General features: G+C 52.3%; 1 protein-coding gene across 3 annotated transcripts in view; it reads left to right on the top strand.

Moving 5' to 3' along the window:
• Positions 1–18,483, top strand: part of SCARA3 (scavenger receptor class A member 3) — a 39,571-nt gene extending 21,088 nt beyond the window's left edge. For 2 of the 3 annotated variants that reach the window (XM_059926837.1, XM_059926836.1), the window contains 3 exons: positions 236–334; positions 1,321–2,364; positions 16,782–18,483. In XM_059926837.1, the coding sequence (XP_059782820.1) occupies positions 236–334; positions 1,321–2,364; positions 16,782–17,233 (1,595 nt within the window). In that variant the 3' untranslated portion in view covers positions 17,234–18,483. Of the gene's footprint in view, positions 1–235; positions 335–1,320; positions 2,365–5,505; positions 5,765–16,781 lie in introns of those variants that run through there. The other variant, XM_059926838.1, reaches the window with a different exon arrangement.
• Positions 18,484–19,032: the final 549 nt, after the last annotated feature.

Here is a 19,032-nt window from a genome sequence, read left to right as displayed (position 1 = left end):
ATAAACACATATATACACTTAAGGGAGATATATAAAAAGATTATATCTATCTATGTCTATAGATATACAGATACACAAGTATATATTTTTAAGAGATGTGTGACAGACTCTGGCCATTGGGAAGCCCCACAGAAGAGTGAATGGTTTTGGCCGCAGAGGGGCTGATAAAAATGTCTTCTTAACAAACGACTGCTGTTTCTCTAAGACCCTTTTCTCATCTCTGTTTCCCCTGCAGTTTTCAGGAAAGTGGACTCTCTCTCAGAAGACATCTCCCTGGCCCAGGCTCTTTATGACAAGAAGCTTGTGTCCATGCAGGAAAATCTCCAAGGGCTGGGTGAGTGTCCAGTGTCCAGATGTGCTAATGACCGTGACAGAAGGCCGATATTACTTGATGGGAGGTGGGGGGGCAGGGTTCCCCCCATGCCATGGTGCCCCGGAGCAGGGCAGCTTTCACCAAGCTTCAAGGCACGAGGGAAAGACAGCCATGGCTCCCGGCCTCCCTGTCCAGCTGGAGAGCATCCAGCCAACGAGGGCTGCTACCCTGGGATGCACCCAGGAATGGGGCTGGGGGTTCTGTGAGTGGCATGGATCTAGCCAGAGCCTCCAGGTAGAGAAGCAAGCCGAAGGCAGTCCACTCGCCAAATATCTTCACGTATCTGAAATTATTTTTAAGATCTTCCCTATGCTCTTGACAAGTCGGCCCTTTCCTCATCACTGCCTTAAAGTTTGCACAATTTACTATCTCTTTATCTCTTGCTTTCACAAGGGACGTTCTCGTTCTGAGAATGAGACAGAAGGAGCCATAAGAGAAGGGTTTAGAGGGGGTCTGCTTGGTGGGAAGAGAAAGTCCTATTCTGCCACTAATTAGCTGAGTGACATTTGGCAAGTCACTTTTCTGAGACTCGTTTCTCATCAGTCGCGGGGGGAAACTATCCCTGTACCCTCTTCTCCACGAGCTTGTGACAGGCTCAAATAAGCACAAATATTAAAATGTGGGGAGACATTTTAAAAATAAAATGTAAATGGGAGGTTCTTGGCAACCTCAGAGAAGTTATGAAGTTACATACTCTCAAGAATTTGGTGGTGAGATGGAGAAAATATCCTAAAGCCTACATTTCAGGTCAGAGTAAAGTCATTTGGTAGAAATAAGATTGCATAGAGGTGGCAAGACTTTTCCAAAAAGGATTTCATAGCAGGTCTTAGGAAAGGAAGAGGGTTAGGAAAGCCACTTGCCAATTCATTATGCTCTGAAATATTAAAGAAGCAACCTTTGTCCTGTGATCCTTCAGCAACTCAAAATGTTGTCCTTTTCTCCTGAAGAGCTGAAAGCCCCAAACAACTGCTCTTTCTGCCATGAGGCTGGGCAGCTGGGGCAAGAGATCAGAAAGCTGCAGGCGGAGCTGGAGGGAATTCAGAAGATGCTTCTGGCTCAGGAGGTCCAGCTGGACCAGACCTCCCAGACCCACGAACTGCTCTCCACCACCAGCGGTCAGATCTCCCAGGAGATGGGCAATTGCTCCTTCTCTATCCACCAGATCAACCAGTCTCTGGGGCTCTTCCTGGCCCAGGTGAGAGGCTGGCAGGCCACCACAGCCGGCCTGGACCTCTCTCTGAAGGACCTCACCCAGGAGTGCTACAACGTCAAGGCTGCGATGCACCAGATCAACTTCACCGTGGGGCAGACTTCTGAGTGGATCCACGGGATCCGGCGGAAGACAGATGAGGAGACCCTGACCCTCCAGAAGATGATCACCGACTGGCAGAACTACTCGCGGCTCTTCAGCAGCCTGCGCACCACCTCGGCCAAGACGGCAGAAGCGGTCAAGAGCCTCCAGGCCACCCTGGGGGCCTCCTCCCAGCGCATCAGCCAGAATTCTGAGAGTATGCACGACCTGGCGCTGCAGGTCATGGGCTTGCAGCTGCAGCTGGATAACATCTCGTCCTTCCTGGATGACCACGAGGAGAACATGCACGACCTGCAGTACCACACCCACTACGCCCAGAACCGCACGGTGGAGAGGTTCGAGACGCTGGAAGGACGCATGGCTTCCCATGAGATCGAGATCGGCACCATCTTCACCAACATCAACGCCACTGACAGCCACGTGTACAGCATGCTCAAGTACCTGGATGACGTGCGGCTCTCCTGCACGCTGGGCTTTCACACCCAGGCTGAGGAGCTCTACTACGTGAACAAGACCGTCTCCCTCATGCTGGCCACCACCGACCTGCTCCGGGAGCGCTTCGGCCTGCTCAGCGCCCGCCTGGACTTCAGCGTCCGCAACCTGTCCATGGTCATGGAGGAGATGAAGGCCGTGGACACACAGCACGGGGAGATCCTGCGCAACGTCACCATCCTACGAGGTGAGAGCCAGATCTGGGCCGGGCTGCCGGGGAGCCCCCAGAGGGCCTCGGTGACCTTGGGAAGCACAGAAGGACCTGGTTTGGGGCAAAAAATCTCAGTGGGTTGATACAATCCTGCAGCAAATTCCTGGGGTGACTGGCAGCTTTTACGTCCTTGCCAACCTCTTTTGGAAAAGTGTATGGCTCCTCACTTTGCCCGACATACAAATTTGGATTTTTATGTGTGGATCTGTTTAATTGGGCCCACAGAGAGATATAGGTAGAGCTCATCTTTCGGAAACTCTGTCTCCTTTTGTTTTCTCCCTTCCCACCCCCTTATTGGTGCTCTCAACCATCTGCCCTTCAGATGCCTGTCACTCTGATGCCCTCTTCTCCTCCCTTCTCACCCCTGTCTTAGGCAGAGTTCTTCAGAGATATAGGAGAGAGAGAGAGATTATAAGGAATTGGCTCATGTGATTTTGGAGGCTGGCAAGTCCAAAATCTGCACAGCTGATGTCCTAGTTCAACTCAGAAGGCTGGAAGCTGCTGTAGAACCAGGAAGAGGCAGTGTGCCAGTTGAAGGCTGTCAGGCTGGAGGATGCTTTGTTACTTAGGGGAGGGTCAGCCTTTGGTTCTATTCAGCCTTCAACTGATTAAGTGAGGCCCACCCACATTGAGGAGGGCAATCTGCTTTACTCAGTACCGATTTTTTTTTAACTTTTTATTTTTTATTGGAGTAGAGTTGATTAACAATTTTGTGTTAGCTTCAGGTGTACAGCAAAGTGATTCAGTCATACATATACATGTATCTATTCTTTTTCAAATTCTTTCCCCATTTAGGTTGTTACATAATGTTGAGCAGAGTTCCTACTCAGTACTGATTTAAATGTTGATTTCATCCATAAACACAATGGAGACACACCCAGAATAACGTTTGGCCAAATATCTGGGTACCCCGTGGCCCAGTCAAGTTGACACATAAAAATGAACTGTCACAAGTGCGTCCCTCATCAACCTGACACGCATGCACATCTCCTTAAATCATACTTAATCTCCAAATGAAGAAAGTAACAAGGTCATAATTCTGCCTAATATACATGATATAACGATCCTGAGAATAACCCAAAATGCACTAACCCCTTCCCCGGAAGAGGAGGTAAAGTCCTTGAGTGATGTTTACTCTTCTTAATATCCCATAACTTAAATATTATGATATAAAGTTAACAATATTTAAATACTGTGATATAAAGTCAATACATTTTGTATTTTTTGTTACATGGTAAGGGGATAAGAGAGGGAATAAAACAAAGATATATATACATATATGTCAACATATAACCATAACACAATGAGGAAATACTCTTGACAATTACAGTCCTCGCTCATGAAATTGGTCAGACAGTCACAGCTAGTGACTTCTTCCACTACCCATTCCGTATTCCCTTTGCCTTCAGCAAGCACCTCAGCTGGTTGTGCTTCTTTACCTGGTAGGGTGACCCAAACCTTCATTCCTGAAGGGCCATTAGTAGCCCTGCCTGGATTGGGTTGTTGTAATTCTCCATTGACCTTAATCCCAGGACATGGTAATACTGAGAGACGCCCTAAGTGATCTCCTAGATTCCAGACATGCTCTTTCTTACCTCCATTGTGGAGAAGTAGTCTGATTTCTCCTTGTCAGTCAGGGTCAATCATCCCAGTCAGCACAGTAACTTCTTTGCCTGTTATTTCAGAGGCATGAGGAGCCCAAAGTGAGCAGGCAACAGTCTTAACTTCCAGTTCAATGGAATCGTATCTCCTGGCAGAAATATTTCCCTTTGGAACTAAGATCACTAAGCCAGCAGGGCATAAGTTTCTGGGAACAAGAAGCAAAAAATTTGCTAGTGGGGCACTAGGGTTAATAGTGAGTGGTGGCTTCCCATTTCCCCTTCTTGATCCTTGGACCCATGAGTCCTGGCTGTAAGAGAAACAGCACCATGTTTTTGTTGCTGATTCAGAGCATATACAGCCCTGCAAGGTATTAACCACAGAACGGGCACTGTAACTGAGTCTTCAAAAGGCCATTTCACCCTTCTATCCAGGCAGCTGCTTCAAGACGGTGGGGGACATGGTAACGCCAGTGAATCTTATGATCATGGGCCCAATGCTGCACTTCATTTGCTGTGAAATGAGTTCCTTGATCAGAAACAATGCTGTGTGGAATACCATGTATAATGCATTCTGCAAGTACACGGCTGGTATTTTTGGTGAAGCATTACATGCAGGGAAGGCACTTCTATATCCAGAATAAGTGTCTGAGCCAGTAAGAACAAAACACTGCATGATGGAAGTGGTCCAATGCAATCAACCTGCCACCAGGTAGCTGTCTGACCACCCTGGGGAATGGTGCCATGTTGGGGATTCATTGCTGGTCCCTGCTGTTGGCAGATGGGGTGCTCAGCTGTGGCTGTAGCCAGGTCAGCCTTGGGGACTGGAAGTCCATCCGTGTTGCTGAAGCCATGCATAAGCTCCGTCCTGGCCATTTTGTTCATGAGCCCATTGGTTGATGACAGGGGTGGCTGGAGAAGAAGCCTGAGTGGAAACCATAACACAAGTCCTCCCCTTCACTGGATGATTAAACTCCTCCCCTGCTGATATCGCCTTTGGTGAGCATTCACATAGGACGCCATGAGATGGACCTCAGCTAAAGCTCCATTGATCCCCTGACCGCCATAAGTCCCTGCTCTGACTGGTGCATCACAGTGATGGTTGGGTCTCCTGGAATCAGTGTCAGATCAGAGCTTGTGTCCAGTGGTGCCTGAAAGTTCTGATTATTTCCTCTTGCTCAATGCACAGTTACCCTGGCAAAAGACCATAGGGCCCTTTGGGGAAGGCTGGAAAAATGGTTAGTAGTAAATATTGTCGGTAGTGTACGAGGGTCCTTCCTCGAGGGGACCTGGCCTCTTCATTCAAGGGGTTCAGGGTCTTCCCACACACCCCCCATTCCAACTTACAGGATCCCATTCCTTCCCAGTCCCTAAAGTGGCTCAAGTCTGAGAACTGGTTGGGGGTTATGACAGTCTGTTTTAATGATTCAAGTTAGACTCTTGTTCACTTGACCTAGAACTTTTCTGCTTACACAGAACAAGTAAGAATTAGTAGGCTTCCTGTCTATTTCACTTCTAGGAACCCCATGACGAGCTAGCCAATGCCATCGGTCTGCAGGACTCAGGGCATTCTGATTGCGGCATTGACCCTGCTGTCCATCACAGGGACCACGCCCTCCCTGCCTTCGGGGCTTGAGTGCCGCCACTGGTCCCTGCCGCCACGGATCCAATCACTCTCACCGTGGCTACGTTTCCCAATTCCGTGACTGCAGTGCCCTCTGTGAAGTCCGGCCCGCAGGGAAGAGCCAGGGATGCCCGGGCTTCCCTCTCAAGTTCCTCTCTCACAGTCGTGGTGAAAGGCATGTCTTCTGGACCTTCCCAGGGTGGGTGAGTGAGTAGGTTTCACATGACAAACTCACTCTAACATTCCAGTCTCCCTAAGTCATGGAATCCCTTTCTCTACATTAAACCAAAGCAGGTCTGGCAATTCTAATTCACTCACTGTGGGTCTCCTTTTGGCCATATTTCAGCCAAGCAACGAAGCAAACTGTTAGAGCCCTTTCTTCCTCCCCAAGATGCAAAGTTAGATGCAGAATCCCTGCTTAGTGAGCCCGTGGCAATAAATGCCGCCTGATCCAACTTTACGTTCCTTCCACGATTTATCCCACAGCCTTAATACCCATCCCCACACGTGCGGCCCGGGTTTCTATCTGCAGGAGTTAGAACACTCAGAGGGTAGTATACCTCCTCACGGGTCACACTTTGTACCTCACCTGTAGGGGCTGCTGGGACTTGAGTCTGCTCATAGGTCTAGAAGCCAAGAGGGGTGGTGGGGTTGACACTGAGGAGAACCAGCAGTGTCTTGCTTGTCAGCTGCCTCAGGGGCGGTCATTACCCTTTCCTCAGGTAACGCAGGGTTAATACCCTGGGACGGGGGTGGAGAGGCATCAGAATTTAGGGTTCAAGGTCCGCAGCTCCATCAGGGTCTTCCCACACACCCCCCATTCCAACTTACAGGATCCCATTCCTTCCCAGTCCGTGTCCTCGCTTTAGCAGGAGACACCCTGGGAGGCTGGGAGTTCAACTCGCATTGTAATTCAGCCAGTCACAGGGGGAGATGGTGGGTCTGATTTTCAGCACTCTCAGCCCTGTGGCTACAGGGGGTAAGGGTCTCCTTCAGGGCAGACATAGAAGGTTTCAGGTCATTTATGGGGCCTTTGAGCTAGGAATTCAAATCCCTGAGCTCATCCTTCTCTTTCCCCACTTTGTCCAGTAACATTAGAAACAACCAGCCAATCTCATCATACTTGTTATTTTGACCAAAATGTTCAAAGGTATAATATACATGGTTGCCTAGATCCTTGCTTAGGTGTCTCCATTATTTTGGGTATCTCTATTGCCAGGGATTCTTAGGCTGCTTTTACTACTGGATAGAGAGTCCTGAGCATCTTTAAATCTAATCATATTAGAGAGCCAGTTCCAGAAACCCCAGACCAAATCAGAAAACTCACCTTTAAAATTCTGTTCACCTGGAATCATTCTTGGTACCAAAATCTGTATTAGCATTCTCCAGAGAAACAAAACCAGCCAACAAGATGTATATTTATGCTCTGTCCAGTAGGCTCTCTGGAGAGAGAGATTGATGTATTATAAAGAATTGAAGGTATTGGCTCACATAGGTGTAAAAGCCAGCAAGTCCCAGGATCTGCAGGGTGAGTCAGCAAGCAGAAGGCCCAGGAGAGAGGATGCTTTAATTCCAGCCTGAGTCCAAAGGTCTGAGACCCAGAGAGCTGGTGGTGTAGTTGCAGACTGAAGGCCAGCAGTCTCAAGACCCAGGAAGAGCTGATGCTTTAGTTCGAATCCAAAGGCAAGAGGAAGCTGGTGTCCCAGTTTGAAGCAATCAGGCGGGAGGAGCTCCCTCTTACTCAGCCTTTTTGTTCTATTCAGGCCCTCAACTGATTGGATGAGGCCCACCCACACTGGGGAAAGCAACTTGCTTTACTTGGTCCACCAACTCAAATGCTAATCTTGTCCAAAACCCCCTCACAGACACACCCAGAATGATGTTGCACCCATGTCGGCTGAAAAAAATGCACAATCTTAACGTTGAGAATGATGTTTTATTCAGCAGCTATACCGAGGACTTAAGCCCAGGAGACAGTCTCTCAGATAGCTCTAAGGGACTGTTCCGAAGAGTTAAGGGAAGGGCCAGCATATATAGGAGTTTTTGCCAAAAAATCCAGGTAGTTGAACATCAGAAGATTACTCCTAATTAAAGAAAACCAGACATCTCAAGTTAATGAATTCAGCACTCTTCTATGTATGGGAAGATGCAAGAGTCTGGGCTTAATGAAATTATTCCTTTGATAGGCACCTTCACTATCTTGGGCCAATATCCTGGTTTTTTCCATCCTGAATCCTCTCAGGGTGCACTGTCAAGGGTGGCTGCAAGTGACTGATGGCTTGATGGCCGCAACATCCTTTGTTTACTGATATGGCAGGCGACATTCTTTGTCCACACCAACTATCAGGGCTCCCCCGGCCCAGTCCGATCGACACAAGAAATAGACCACCAGATGTGACATCAGAAATGAGGCCTGAGAACAGGGGAGAAAGTCAGGTAGAGCAGGGTTGGCAAGGATGAGCAGAGGAGCTCCAGGCGGAGGAGCAAACATGCAGAGACCCTGGGCACATGCGTCATCGCCTTTAATTCCCATGGTCCCTGAAACCGAAGAACCGGCTGCCGGGTGAGGTCTAGTCAAGCTCACGCAGCTCGCAAGGAAGGGAAATGGGATTCAGATGCAAGGTGGTTCAGATCCAGTGTTGTGCGAGCTGCCTTGAGTGGCCTTCTCCTCCAAAGTCACCTAAGACCCGCATTCCTCTAAAAGCACCTGAGCAAACGACAGATGCTCCTTGCTGACAGCACGGGCTTCCTGGTGGAGTTTCTGCGCTCTATTCCTGTCTACCGTCCGTCCATTTCCCCAAAAGGGACTGACCTCTTGCTCCCCTTAGGACAGCTCTGCCCTCAGTTTCCCCTTAGATCCCACATCAAAAGTTGGTTACCTGGCCCACTCTTTTAATTGACTTGAAATGCTCTATGGCTTCTGCTTATGAGTACTTCATTCTGAAATAAACCCTATGTTAGTCAGCCCGGGCTGCTGTAACAAAGCACCACAGACTGGGGATGCTTAGAACTGAAATCTCTTATCTCACAGCTCTGGAGGCTGGAAGTTTAAAGTCAAGGTGCTGGCAGTGTTGGTTCCTTCTGAGGGTTATGAGGGCAGGATCTATTCCAGGCATTGGCTTGTAGACGGCCATCTTCTCCCTGTGTCTCCTTATAACATCTTCCCTGTGTGTGTCTGTCTCTGTGTCCCAGCTTCCCCTTTTTTTAAGGACACCAGTCATATTGGATTAGGGGCCACCCTGATGACAACATTTCAACCTGATTATCTCTGTCAAGACCCTGTCTCCACGTGAGGTCATATTCAGAGTGGGTTAGGATTTCAGCATGTGAATTTTGAGGGAACACAATTCAGCCCATAACAAACACCGTTACCTTTCCGTTTTAGTCCTTCACAGCAATATTTCCAACAGTTTTTCTCCTGGAAAATGGCCCAGAAGACTCCTAATTGGGATTCCATACAGGAATTTGTATGGCTATACTCAATTTCCTGGCCCCTTCCCAGGAAGTGTGTGTCTTTGTGGGAAGAATGTTCAAGCTGAAAATATAGCAGCTCTTGGCTCTAGAGAATAGAATAAGTAGCCACTGAGATCTGGAGGTTCTAGAATGTATAGTCACATTTGGGGGGGCCAGAAGTCTGGGCCTGATCATTCCGGGAGCTCCAGGAGACAGGAGGGAGGGCCCCATGACCCCAGACAGCGCTGTTGTCTTCACAGAGCTCAGACTTGGAGCCAACCTCTCTGATTCTCTGGTTCTCTTTAACCATTTGGTTTCAAACCTGTGTTACCTTCATTTTACATCAGTGAGCATTTCTGCTAATATTTTCTTTACTCTAGATTGGCGGTGTTGCAGGGGATGGAGGTGGGGTAAGATCTTGTTTGCCTGTTGTCATATTCTGGCAACAAAGCCAGGTACTGAGTATTTCCTTAGTAACTGAAACAGTCCCACAGTATTTCATCTAAAATACGTATCTGTGTGACTTCTAGGATGCAATGTTCCAGAGAAGGCATTAGCAGATTGTTCTCATGGTTCATCCTCTGGTAATCTTGTTGTTCTTAGGTTGCATTCAATCATGACGAAGCCCATTCACCCACTTTGTTTTATTTTAGCCTCACAACATTTTTTTTTAATTTTTATTTTATATCGGAGTATAGTTGATTAACAATGTTGTGTACGTTTCAGGTGTACAGCAAAGTGATTCAGTTATACATATACATGTATCTATTCTTTTTCAAATTCTTTTCCCATTTAGGTTATTATAGAATGACGAGCAGAGTTTCCTGTGCTATACAGTAGGTCCTTGTTGGTTATCTATTTTAAATATTGCAGTGTGTACATGTCAGTCCCAAACTCCCAATCTGTCCCTCCCCTAGCCTGACAACCTTTGTGGACAAGACGTGTTGCAGGTGTTGGTGTCTTTACTTTACAGAAAGGTGACCTGAGACTGAGAAAGGTTAAGGGATAACTCAAGGTCGCCCTATGATTAAGATCCTGACCCCTTGCCATGGCTCTGAGACGCACACGTCTAGTGCCCAGCCAGAAGAGGAGACACTGAGAGCATGAGCCTGCAGATACCAGAAAGGCATTTCCACTCAGGCCCTGCTTAGGTGTCATGTGTGGGACAGACTGGAAAAGAAGGAAATGGTACCAAGAGTGTTAGTAAGGGAACAATTTGAGGACCTCACTCTAAGTATAACCCAACAATAGTCATGGGACTTTGTATTTGCTCCTGTTCTAATGATGGCAGAGTTCTCATCAAAGAACCTCATCCTAACTGGAGAGCAAGGTGGGACATCTCTTTGAGCTACATTTGACTCTCAGTTCAACCTCTGCATATTTGTTTAAATTGTGTCTTTGGGCAACATTTCTCTTGGTTGTTAAATCACCACATATAAAGTCTCTCACATCTGAAAGAAAATCTCAGGGACAAAACGAACATCCCTTCCTACAGGAACATGTCATTCATTCATTCATTCATTCATTCATAGACAGGTGCTGATAGGCTCTCACGGTGGGGCTGGCAATGAGGTCTCCCTCTGGCTGAAGCCGAGCTGCTCTCCAGAATAAAGGAAGAAGGACAGCAATGGCCACAGCCAGTGTGGAAGGTGCCAAGTGCTGACTCAAGCTCTGGGGCTCTTAAACTGTCCGGGGAAGGAGCCTGGATTCTAATTTGCTGTGGGTCTTTAGGCAGAATCACTTAATCTTTCAGGGCCTCTGGTTTTTTGGGGGTTTTTTGTTTTGTTTTGTTTCATATGTAAATCAATGGATAAGACCAGCTGTTCTCTGAGACTTCTTCCAGCTCTGTGATTAATTCTGAGTCTCCATTTGCCAAACAGAAAGCCTGTGGTACTTCTATAGTGTTTGTGCCTCTCATAGAATGTTTCTTCCTATTCTATAGGAGGATTTCTGTGTGTGTGCTAGACAGTGCTTACCCTAAGACTATCGCTTGGGAATTGGAGCCAAGAAAGCATCATTGCTTATTTGCTGAGTGGCCTTGGACAAGGCTCTTGGCTACTTTCTTTCTTTTTAATAAATTTATTTATTTTATTTATTTATTTTTGGCTGCTTTGGGTCTTCCTTGCTGTGCGCAGGCTTTCTCTAGTTGCGGCCAGTAGGGGCTACTCTTCGTTGCGGTGTGCTGGCTTCTCATTGCGGTGGCTTCTCTTGTTGTGGAGCATGGGCTCTAAGTGCATGGGCTTCAGTAGTTGTGGCTCACAGGCTCTAGAACGCAGGCTCAGTAGTCATGGGGCATGGGCTTAGTTGCTCTGTGGCATGTGGGATCTTCCTGGACCAGGGCTCGAACCTGTGTCCCCTGCATTGGCAGGTGGATTCTTAACCACTGCAACACCAGAGAAGCCCTCTTGGCTACTTTCAATTCAGCTTCTTCATCTGCAAGTAGAAATATAATATCTGCCCTGCCTATATCCCATGGGTAGTTGTGAGTAACAATGTTAACAATGGGTGTGAACAGTTTTTGGTAAAATATAAAAGGGTGTCCTAATGAAGGGATGATTCTGAACCTAATTCACTTGATGGTGGGCTCCTTGTCTTGCTCATCAGTGCCCAGCACAGTGCCTGACCTTTGGAAAGTTCTCAGGAAACATTTGCTCGTTGAGTGCATCAATGAAAGCATGACCACAGGGCAGAAGCTGAGGACGGGGGATTACACTTACCAATTCGCTCCCTAAGCCCTAACCTCCTTCCTCCTCCCACAGACAGTGTCCAGGAGTTTACATGTTGTGAGGAGAACTTTGAATTATCCCGTGGTTTAGGGCGGAGGAGCTACTTGGAGGGGAGGCGGGGAGGAACATGCCTGCTTGGAGGATTAGTAGGTTCGCTTGTTATTGAGAAGCAAGGGGGATTAATGAAAAGGAGAATTATACCAGCTTCTGTTGGTGCCTGCGAGAGAGCTTACCATGACACCCGGCCTATTTCTGATACATTCTTACTTCCAGGGCATAGTCCTTGAGGAGTGTTTATAGGGCACTACTACCTATTGGCCTTGAACTCCGGTTATTGTTTCCCCAGCCCCACAGGACTGAAGGAATGAAGCCTAATTCTCTGCTCAGCTTCTCCACCCCCTGGTCCTTACCGCAAATGCCCACACAGTTTCCTTTCTTCCTTTTCTCCTGCATCTCAGCCCTGGACCTTGGCAGCCCTGAGCCCCAGCCCCAGTGAAGCTGCTGGAAACCCTACTCAGCTTCTCAGCCTCTCTGCCCAAACCAGTTACTAGTCAGCAAATGCCTTGAGAGGAAAAAGAGGCAAAGAAGGTCTGGCTTTCTTCAATGAGTCTCCCTTCTCCCTGGGATTCTGGCCCTTGATCGCTCTCCAGATCTTTCAGAAGGATGTCTTGGCATTCTGTCAAATGATTCTGGTTGTTCTCAGTGGGAGGTTGAGTCTGTACAGATTAATCCATCATAGGCAGACATGGAAATCCACTGGCATTTTTTCAGTGCTCCTCAGGTAACAACAGCCAGGATTGAGAGTCCCTGACCCAGGCTGATATTCTCCTTGAACAAAGAGGAGCCTGCAGTCCAAAGAGGGCCAAATGACTTACCCAGCCACCCAGTTTGTTAATATGGGAGCTGGGACTCAGACTCGGGTCCTCTGAAGTGCAGGCTAGTGTGCCTTGCATGGCACCAGGCCACTCTCCCGAGAGCCTCCCCTTCCGTTTCCGGTTCCTCTCCCTTTGCAAGCTGGCACGTTGCTTTGGATTATGAGATGGCCTGCACCCACCCCTCCCGGCCCGTGCACTCCCCCACCCATGGGTGGACAGCGTTGGTACCCCGAGGGCTTGGTGCTTCTGCTCGTCCCCCCACCCTCTCCCCACTCCCAGTGCAGACCAGGAGCAGCCCACCTACTTGTCCCAGACATGCAGTCAGTTGTGCCTCTGCGCTGACGGGCCGGGATGGCCTAATTACAGCTCAGGGCTTCCTGAGTAATTATGGGCCTTCTTGGGACTCCATAGCGCTCTGTTCCTCTCCCCCATCTCCCCACCTCGGCCACTGCTGCTCACGTTTCCTCCTTTGTCTCAAATGTGCCCCCGCTGCTCAGAGAAGCATTTAGCTCCCTGCCCCCCACTTTGCCCTTTAGCCCTTCCGATACCCAGATCTTGTTACAGGCTGGGTGAAGGGCCTCCTGTTGTGGAGAGCCCCTGGTCAGCCTCTGCCTGCATCCCTTCCCCCCATGCTAACCGCTAAAGTTTGCTTATTGACTTCCTCCCCGGCCAGACCCAGGTCCTGCCAGCTCTCCCCTCTCTGACTGCATGACTCATGGCTGGCTCTGAAGGGACAGGCAGAGGCTCGGCTCACCAGAGGAAGACAGTCCTTCAGGTGACCCCTTCCCAGCTCTGTGGGGACCCTCCCCCTCCTCCGAGTGGCACGAGGGCAGGAGGTCCTGGCAGTGGGAGGGGGTCTGGGGACCAGACCAGGAGCCTCTCAGGCCTGGGTTTGCATCCTGTCTCCACCCTTCCTGCTTGGTGATGGTGGGCAAGTCGCCACTCTCTGCACCGCGGTTTCTCATCTGTAAAATGGGGCGATGATCTCAATGTACGGTGCTGGGGACGTAGGAGAGACTAGGCAGGCAAACGTTCACTGCTCAGAGAGATGGGATCTTCTACGTGGGAGCCGGGAGCCCTCCCAGTGGCCGTGACCCAAGAGAAGGCAGGTCACAGAGAAGTTAGGGTGAGCTGGGGCCATCGTGGGCGCACCGACACCGAGACAGGGCAGTGAGAGAGGCCAATGCCTGCAACACAGGTCCTGCCCCAGGTGGAGCCACCCCACCGGATGTCCTCAAGGGCACTGACTGGGAGACCTGCGTGGGTTCTCAGAGACGGGGTCAGCAGCGGCAGTGGAGAGGGAGGTGACCCCTTTCCTGCCAGGCCTCCTTCCACTTGCTCTAGGGGCTGCAGCTCCTGGGGAGTGAAGAGGACAGTGCGACCCAGGCTTCTGCTCAAACCGACACCCTGGGCCCGTGGGCACCCAGCCTTCCCCAGCCAGGGAAAGGTACCCAGAGCTTTCCCAGAAAGAGGAGCCCGAGGGGGCTGGAGGGGAGGAGCAAAAGAGAGGCCTTTACTCTCTGCCTTTTCTCCCCCGCTGTTGGCGTAGAAACCGTGAGAAATCCTTGCAGCCGCCGTGCCCTTAGGGGCCAGGGAGCAGAGGACGAGCGCCGAAGATGGTGGCTCAGGAAGGATGGGGGTCCCACGGAAGGAGGGAGGGGCTCCCGCTGGATCCGTGGGCGTCCTTGTCCAGATGAGATTTCTCAGGCTTTTCCTGAGTCCAGGCTGGGGATGGGGACCATCCATCCAGGGGACAAGAGTGGAAGCCACAGCCGTGGTTATAGAAAAAGAGAGGAGAACCAGGGAGCTGGGGCAAGCCCTGGGGGTCATGTTCTTAGAGCAGGAGGGACAGAGGCAGGAGGAGGGGTCCTCGTGGAGCCACAGGGCCCTGGGGGACTGTCAAGTGCAACCTCAATGTTATAGATGGTCTGAGCGCAGATGGGCAGCGACTTGCCCAGCGTCACTCCACGCCCTCTGATTCCCTTCCACTTGCACAGCCTACGGGGGCCTCTCCACCTCCGAATGGCTCTGCTTTTCCAGCCCACACTGGCCCAGGCACCAAGGGCAGAGCTGGGGTGAGGACAGGCGCAGTGGCTTTGCCGGTTCCCGGCCATGCCTGCCGGGCTCGGGGAGGTGGTCCCTGCCCGGCATCAGCCTGTGCCCTTGTTGGGCCGTGTTGTTCTGGCTGCTGTGCTGCGGACACAAGGGCAGGTCAAGCCGCTCCCAGACCCCAGCCAGCCCATGACGGCATCCCAGCCGGTGCCGCTGGCAGGCCGCGTGAGCCGAGCCCACGCAGGCCACAGCCCCGCTGTGTGTGGGAGGCGGGCATGGGCAGGAGGTGGCAGGGACTGGCTGGAAGGTTTTTATTGGCCCTGCTGGGGCTGAGTCTGTCTGGGCCCCAGTTTAGATCATCATTGGAGGATGGGGTTCACTGACTCTCCGCTCCACTTAGAAACACTCCGGGAGGGAGATGAGAGGGGGCACCGAGGTGGGGGAGTGTAGGGGGAGGCTGGGGGCGGGCAGCAGGTAGCCCCAGCCAGGATGAACAACAGTGGTGTCTGCATTAGCAGGGAGGGGGCCCCGAGGCCGCAGAACTGGGTCACGGCCACTGGGAGGGCTCCCAGCTCCCACGTAGAAGATCCCGTCTCTCTGAGAGGCCCACCCGGCTTCTGGTTTCCGCTCAGGGACCCCTGGGGCTATCACGTCACCTCTCTGAGCTTTAGATGCCTCCTCTCTGACAGGGAGGAGTTGGACCAGCTCCCACCGAGCTCAAAAACTCCAGGATTCTGTTACAAAGGGGGATGGTGTAACAGCAGAGTTCTCAGGGAGAGCCGAGTACGGGTGTGAGAATTCACCTCCCAGGCCAGGCCTGGGGGGCAGCCCGTGAGCCGGTGCCGAGACCACTGAAGAAAGCCAGGCTTCTGCGGTGCCTTGACCCCGCGGGGGCTAAAGCTGTTCTCCACAATTCCTGTTCTCATTAGGCCAGAGGGTTCTTTTCTTCCGACCCCGGGGCATCCGACGTGCCTTGGCCAGAGTGACGGCCACACTCCGCTCTGTGTCCTCAGGGCTGGTACAGCTCTGAGAGGTGGTGACTCTGACCTACGTGGCAGGCGGGAAGGGCATTAAGGTCATATGACCCCTGGCTTGAGCGCTAGACTGGGCTCTTTAAGGAAAAGAAGAGTGTCTTCATCCTGGCGTCTCTCCCATGCCCTAGGCCAGAGCTGAGCAGGAGCAGGGGGTCCACAGCTGTTTGGTGAATCACGCTCTTCAAGTGTATACTGAGCTTTCCCTGCCGTGTGCCGGGGCTCCGAGCCCAGGGCAGGGGATGGGAGCCGTGCCCCCCCCCCATCTTCCTGGGGCCCTACAGTCTAGCGGGGTCCACCAGAGAGGTACCAAGGATTTGCTTTCACTATATTGTGACTTCTCTTTATATGTGTTAACTAAAAGATTCAGAAAGTAGTAGCTCCAAGAGCTCAGAGAAGATGCTGGAGTAGTCAGGGTGGACTTCCTGGAGGAGCTGCCCTTTCTCTGGGTTGTTGCTGTTCCCACTCACTCACTCACACTGGGAGGGATCCACTTCTCAGGCTTCACTTTCTTGGCTTTCTCCTCCATGTCACCTGACTCCATTCCTGGTCCCAGGTGCCTAAAGGTCACGGGCAAATCCTGGGGTTGGGATGGGCTTGGGGCAGGAGGTCAGGACCCCAGTCAAAGTCCATAATGAGTGTAGGCATCCAGGCCAGTCTCCAGATTAGGACACACGATCCTGGATGGTTGTGGCCTTTGCCCAGAGCTCTCTCAGCCCCCAACCTGAGTGCACGTGTGGAACTACGGCCAAGCCCTGAAGTCAAAACAATGAGTGCCCTCCAGGCGCAGGCCTCATGCCAAATGCCAACGCGTGTCAGCTCGGGATGGGCTCACAGCCTGCAGGTGAGATTCTCAGCCCCACTTCACCGGTGGCCAAGCCGACTTAGAGGGTCAAGTCAGTCGGCAGACCTGGGCCCTGTGCCTTTGGACCCTCGGGTGTCACAGTGCCCACTGCCAGGCGTCCACATCACGGGACAGCCTTGGGACACCTGCCCTCCTGGACTGACCTCTCCCCTCTTCTCTCTGACCCTAGGTGCCCCAGGCCCTCCAGGACCGAGAGGACTCAAGGGAGATGTGGGCGTGAAAGGGCCTGTTGGCAGCAGAGGACCAAAAGGAGACCCCGGCAGCTTGGGCCCCCCAGGACCTCAGGGTCCTCAAGGGCAGCCAGGGGACACCGGGCCTGTAGGAGAAACGGGGCCGGTTGGCCTGCGAGGTTTCCCAGGCCTCAAAGGCTCGAAGGGCAGCTTTGGAACTGGAGGCGCAAGTGGACAGCCAGGCCCCAAAGGGGACGTGGGGCCCCCAGGGCCAGAGGGGCCCCCAGGGTCTCCAGGGCCAGAGGGGCCTCAGGGAAAACCGGGGATCGCTGGGAAGATAGGGTCACCAGGCCAGCGGGGGCCCATGGGGCCAAAGGGCGAACCAGGAATTGAGGGTCCCCCGGGCCTCCCTGGGCCCCCAGGCCCGCCAGGAAGCCAGAGCCGCTATTGAGGGGCGGCCCAGTCCCGGACACTGCACGCAGAAGGTGGGGAAGCGTGCTCGGGTGAAAAGAGACCCCCGAAAAGCCGCACCTGCAGACATTGTGGTCCTTTGGTCCCGAAGAGCGTTCCCCCAGGCCTGCCCCTGCACCTCCGGGCTTCCCAGTAGTGACTGAACCGTAGAAAGCAGCCCCTTATACACACACGCACACGCACACGCACATTTCCCTGCTGGCCAGGGGGGCTGACCGGGTTTCCCTGGCTGGGCGGGAGGAGAGGGCAGGAGAAGCCCCCTCTCCTGTGACTGAGCCTGCCAGGGAAGTGGCTACCTCGGGGGAACGGTCTTAACTCTGGCTCTGCATTGGTGACCAGCGCTAGTCTTTCTAGCACCTTCACACCCATCCTAGCTGGCTGGCAGTTCCCTGAGGCTCCCAGGGGTTGAAAAGACCCAGGAAAAGCTTTGCAGGGGATTATGGTTCAAACTCTAGGGACGAGGTGGATTTGGCAACCACAAGACCTTCCCTGTAACCATGGGAGCAGAGGCCCGGGAGCTCACACAGGACAGAGCAGCTCCACCTGGGCCCTGAGCGCTGTGCCCCCAGGAGTGCAGCATTGTTTCCCACATCTCCAGAAAATTCCTCGCTTCATCCTTGCGTCCGCCTCTCAGGAGCATCCCAGAAGGAATCCAAGCAGGAGTTTCATCTGCACCGGGACACTCTCCAGGCCCTGGAATGTTCTGCCAAAGTAGAAGGCCCATTCCGATCCGGGGGGTGACCGCTTTGTGGCAACTGGGGGAGGGCTGACCGCTGGGCCGCTCTCCCTTCCCCCGCCTGCTCTCCTCCTGACCTCACCCCACCGTGACCCAGAGTGGCCCCAAGGCCTCTCTGCACGGGCAGCTCGACCAGATGAGAGGGAGGGGCCACAGCTCCCTTTGATGTCACCGCTCACCCACCTCCATCCTCCTGCGCAGCCAGCAGCACGGAGGACTGGGACATCCCCAGAAGGGCAAACTCGCGGTGAAGCGGCCCCTCCTTTGTGTTCTAACAGATAACGACCACCCCTGGGATCGGGGCTTGCAGCTGTCCCCTCCCCAGCCTGACCCAGAGGCCGGCCCCTCCCCATTCCAGAAGCCTTCCCCCCTTCTTGTAACAGGTGTGCAACTGGCTTGCACTCCCGCTGCCCTCACTGCCGTGTAGTTCTCCTGTCTACATATGATATCATGCCACGTAGTATCACCGACTCAGTAAAGAGCTGTTTCCAGGAGGGAGGTGTCTTCTGGTCCTTTCTGCCTGACCGGGACCGTGATGCCTTCAGGGGCTGCACCTCACCTGGCCTTTGAAGGGGAACCAGTGCACAAGGGGTCCCTTAGATATTCGGTCCCACTGTGGAGTCCAGGTCTGACCCCCTGGCCCTTCACTCTGGAAACACTGAGTTCTGCTGGGAGTTCCCAGTGGTCCTGCAGGGGCCAGGGACCAAGGTTGGCTGAGGGATTACCCCCAGCGAGCAGGAACCCGGTGGAAGCAAGGTGACCTACTAATCTCACAGCAGGGCCCTAGAGCTCTTGGGCTAGAACGAGATTGGAAAATAAGACAGGACACCTGAGTGATACCCCCTGCTCCCCCGTCTTGTCCCTAAGATAAGGAGATAAAACAGAAAAGGGGGAGGAGACCAGACCTGCCCCAAAGGACCTGTCCCTCCAGGGTCCACGGGAAACAAAGGACAGCTGGGTCCTCTGTGAATCAGCCAGACCTATTCCAGGAATCAGGGGTGCGTGAAGGGGTTGTGCCCTCGGCTGGCTTTTAAGGCATATGT

The sequence above is a fragment of the Balaenoptera ricei genome, chromosome 6 (genome assembly GCF_028023285.1).
Source record: "Balaenoptera ricei isolate mBalRic1 chromosome 6, mBalRic1.hap2, whole genome shotgun sequence".
Classification (NCBI taxonomy): Eukaryota; Metazoa; Chordata; class Mammalia; order Artiodactyla; family Balaenopteridae; genus Balaenoptera; species Balaenoptera ricei.
This window is presented reverse-complemented; position numbering and strand designations above follow the sequence as displayed.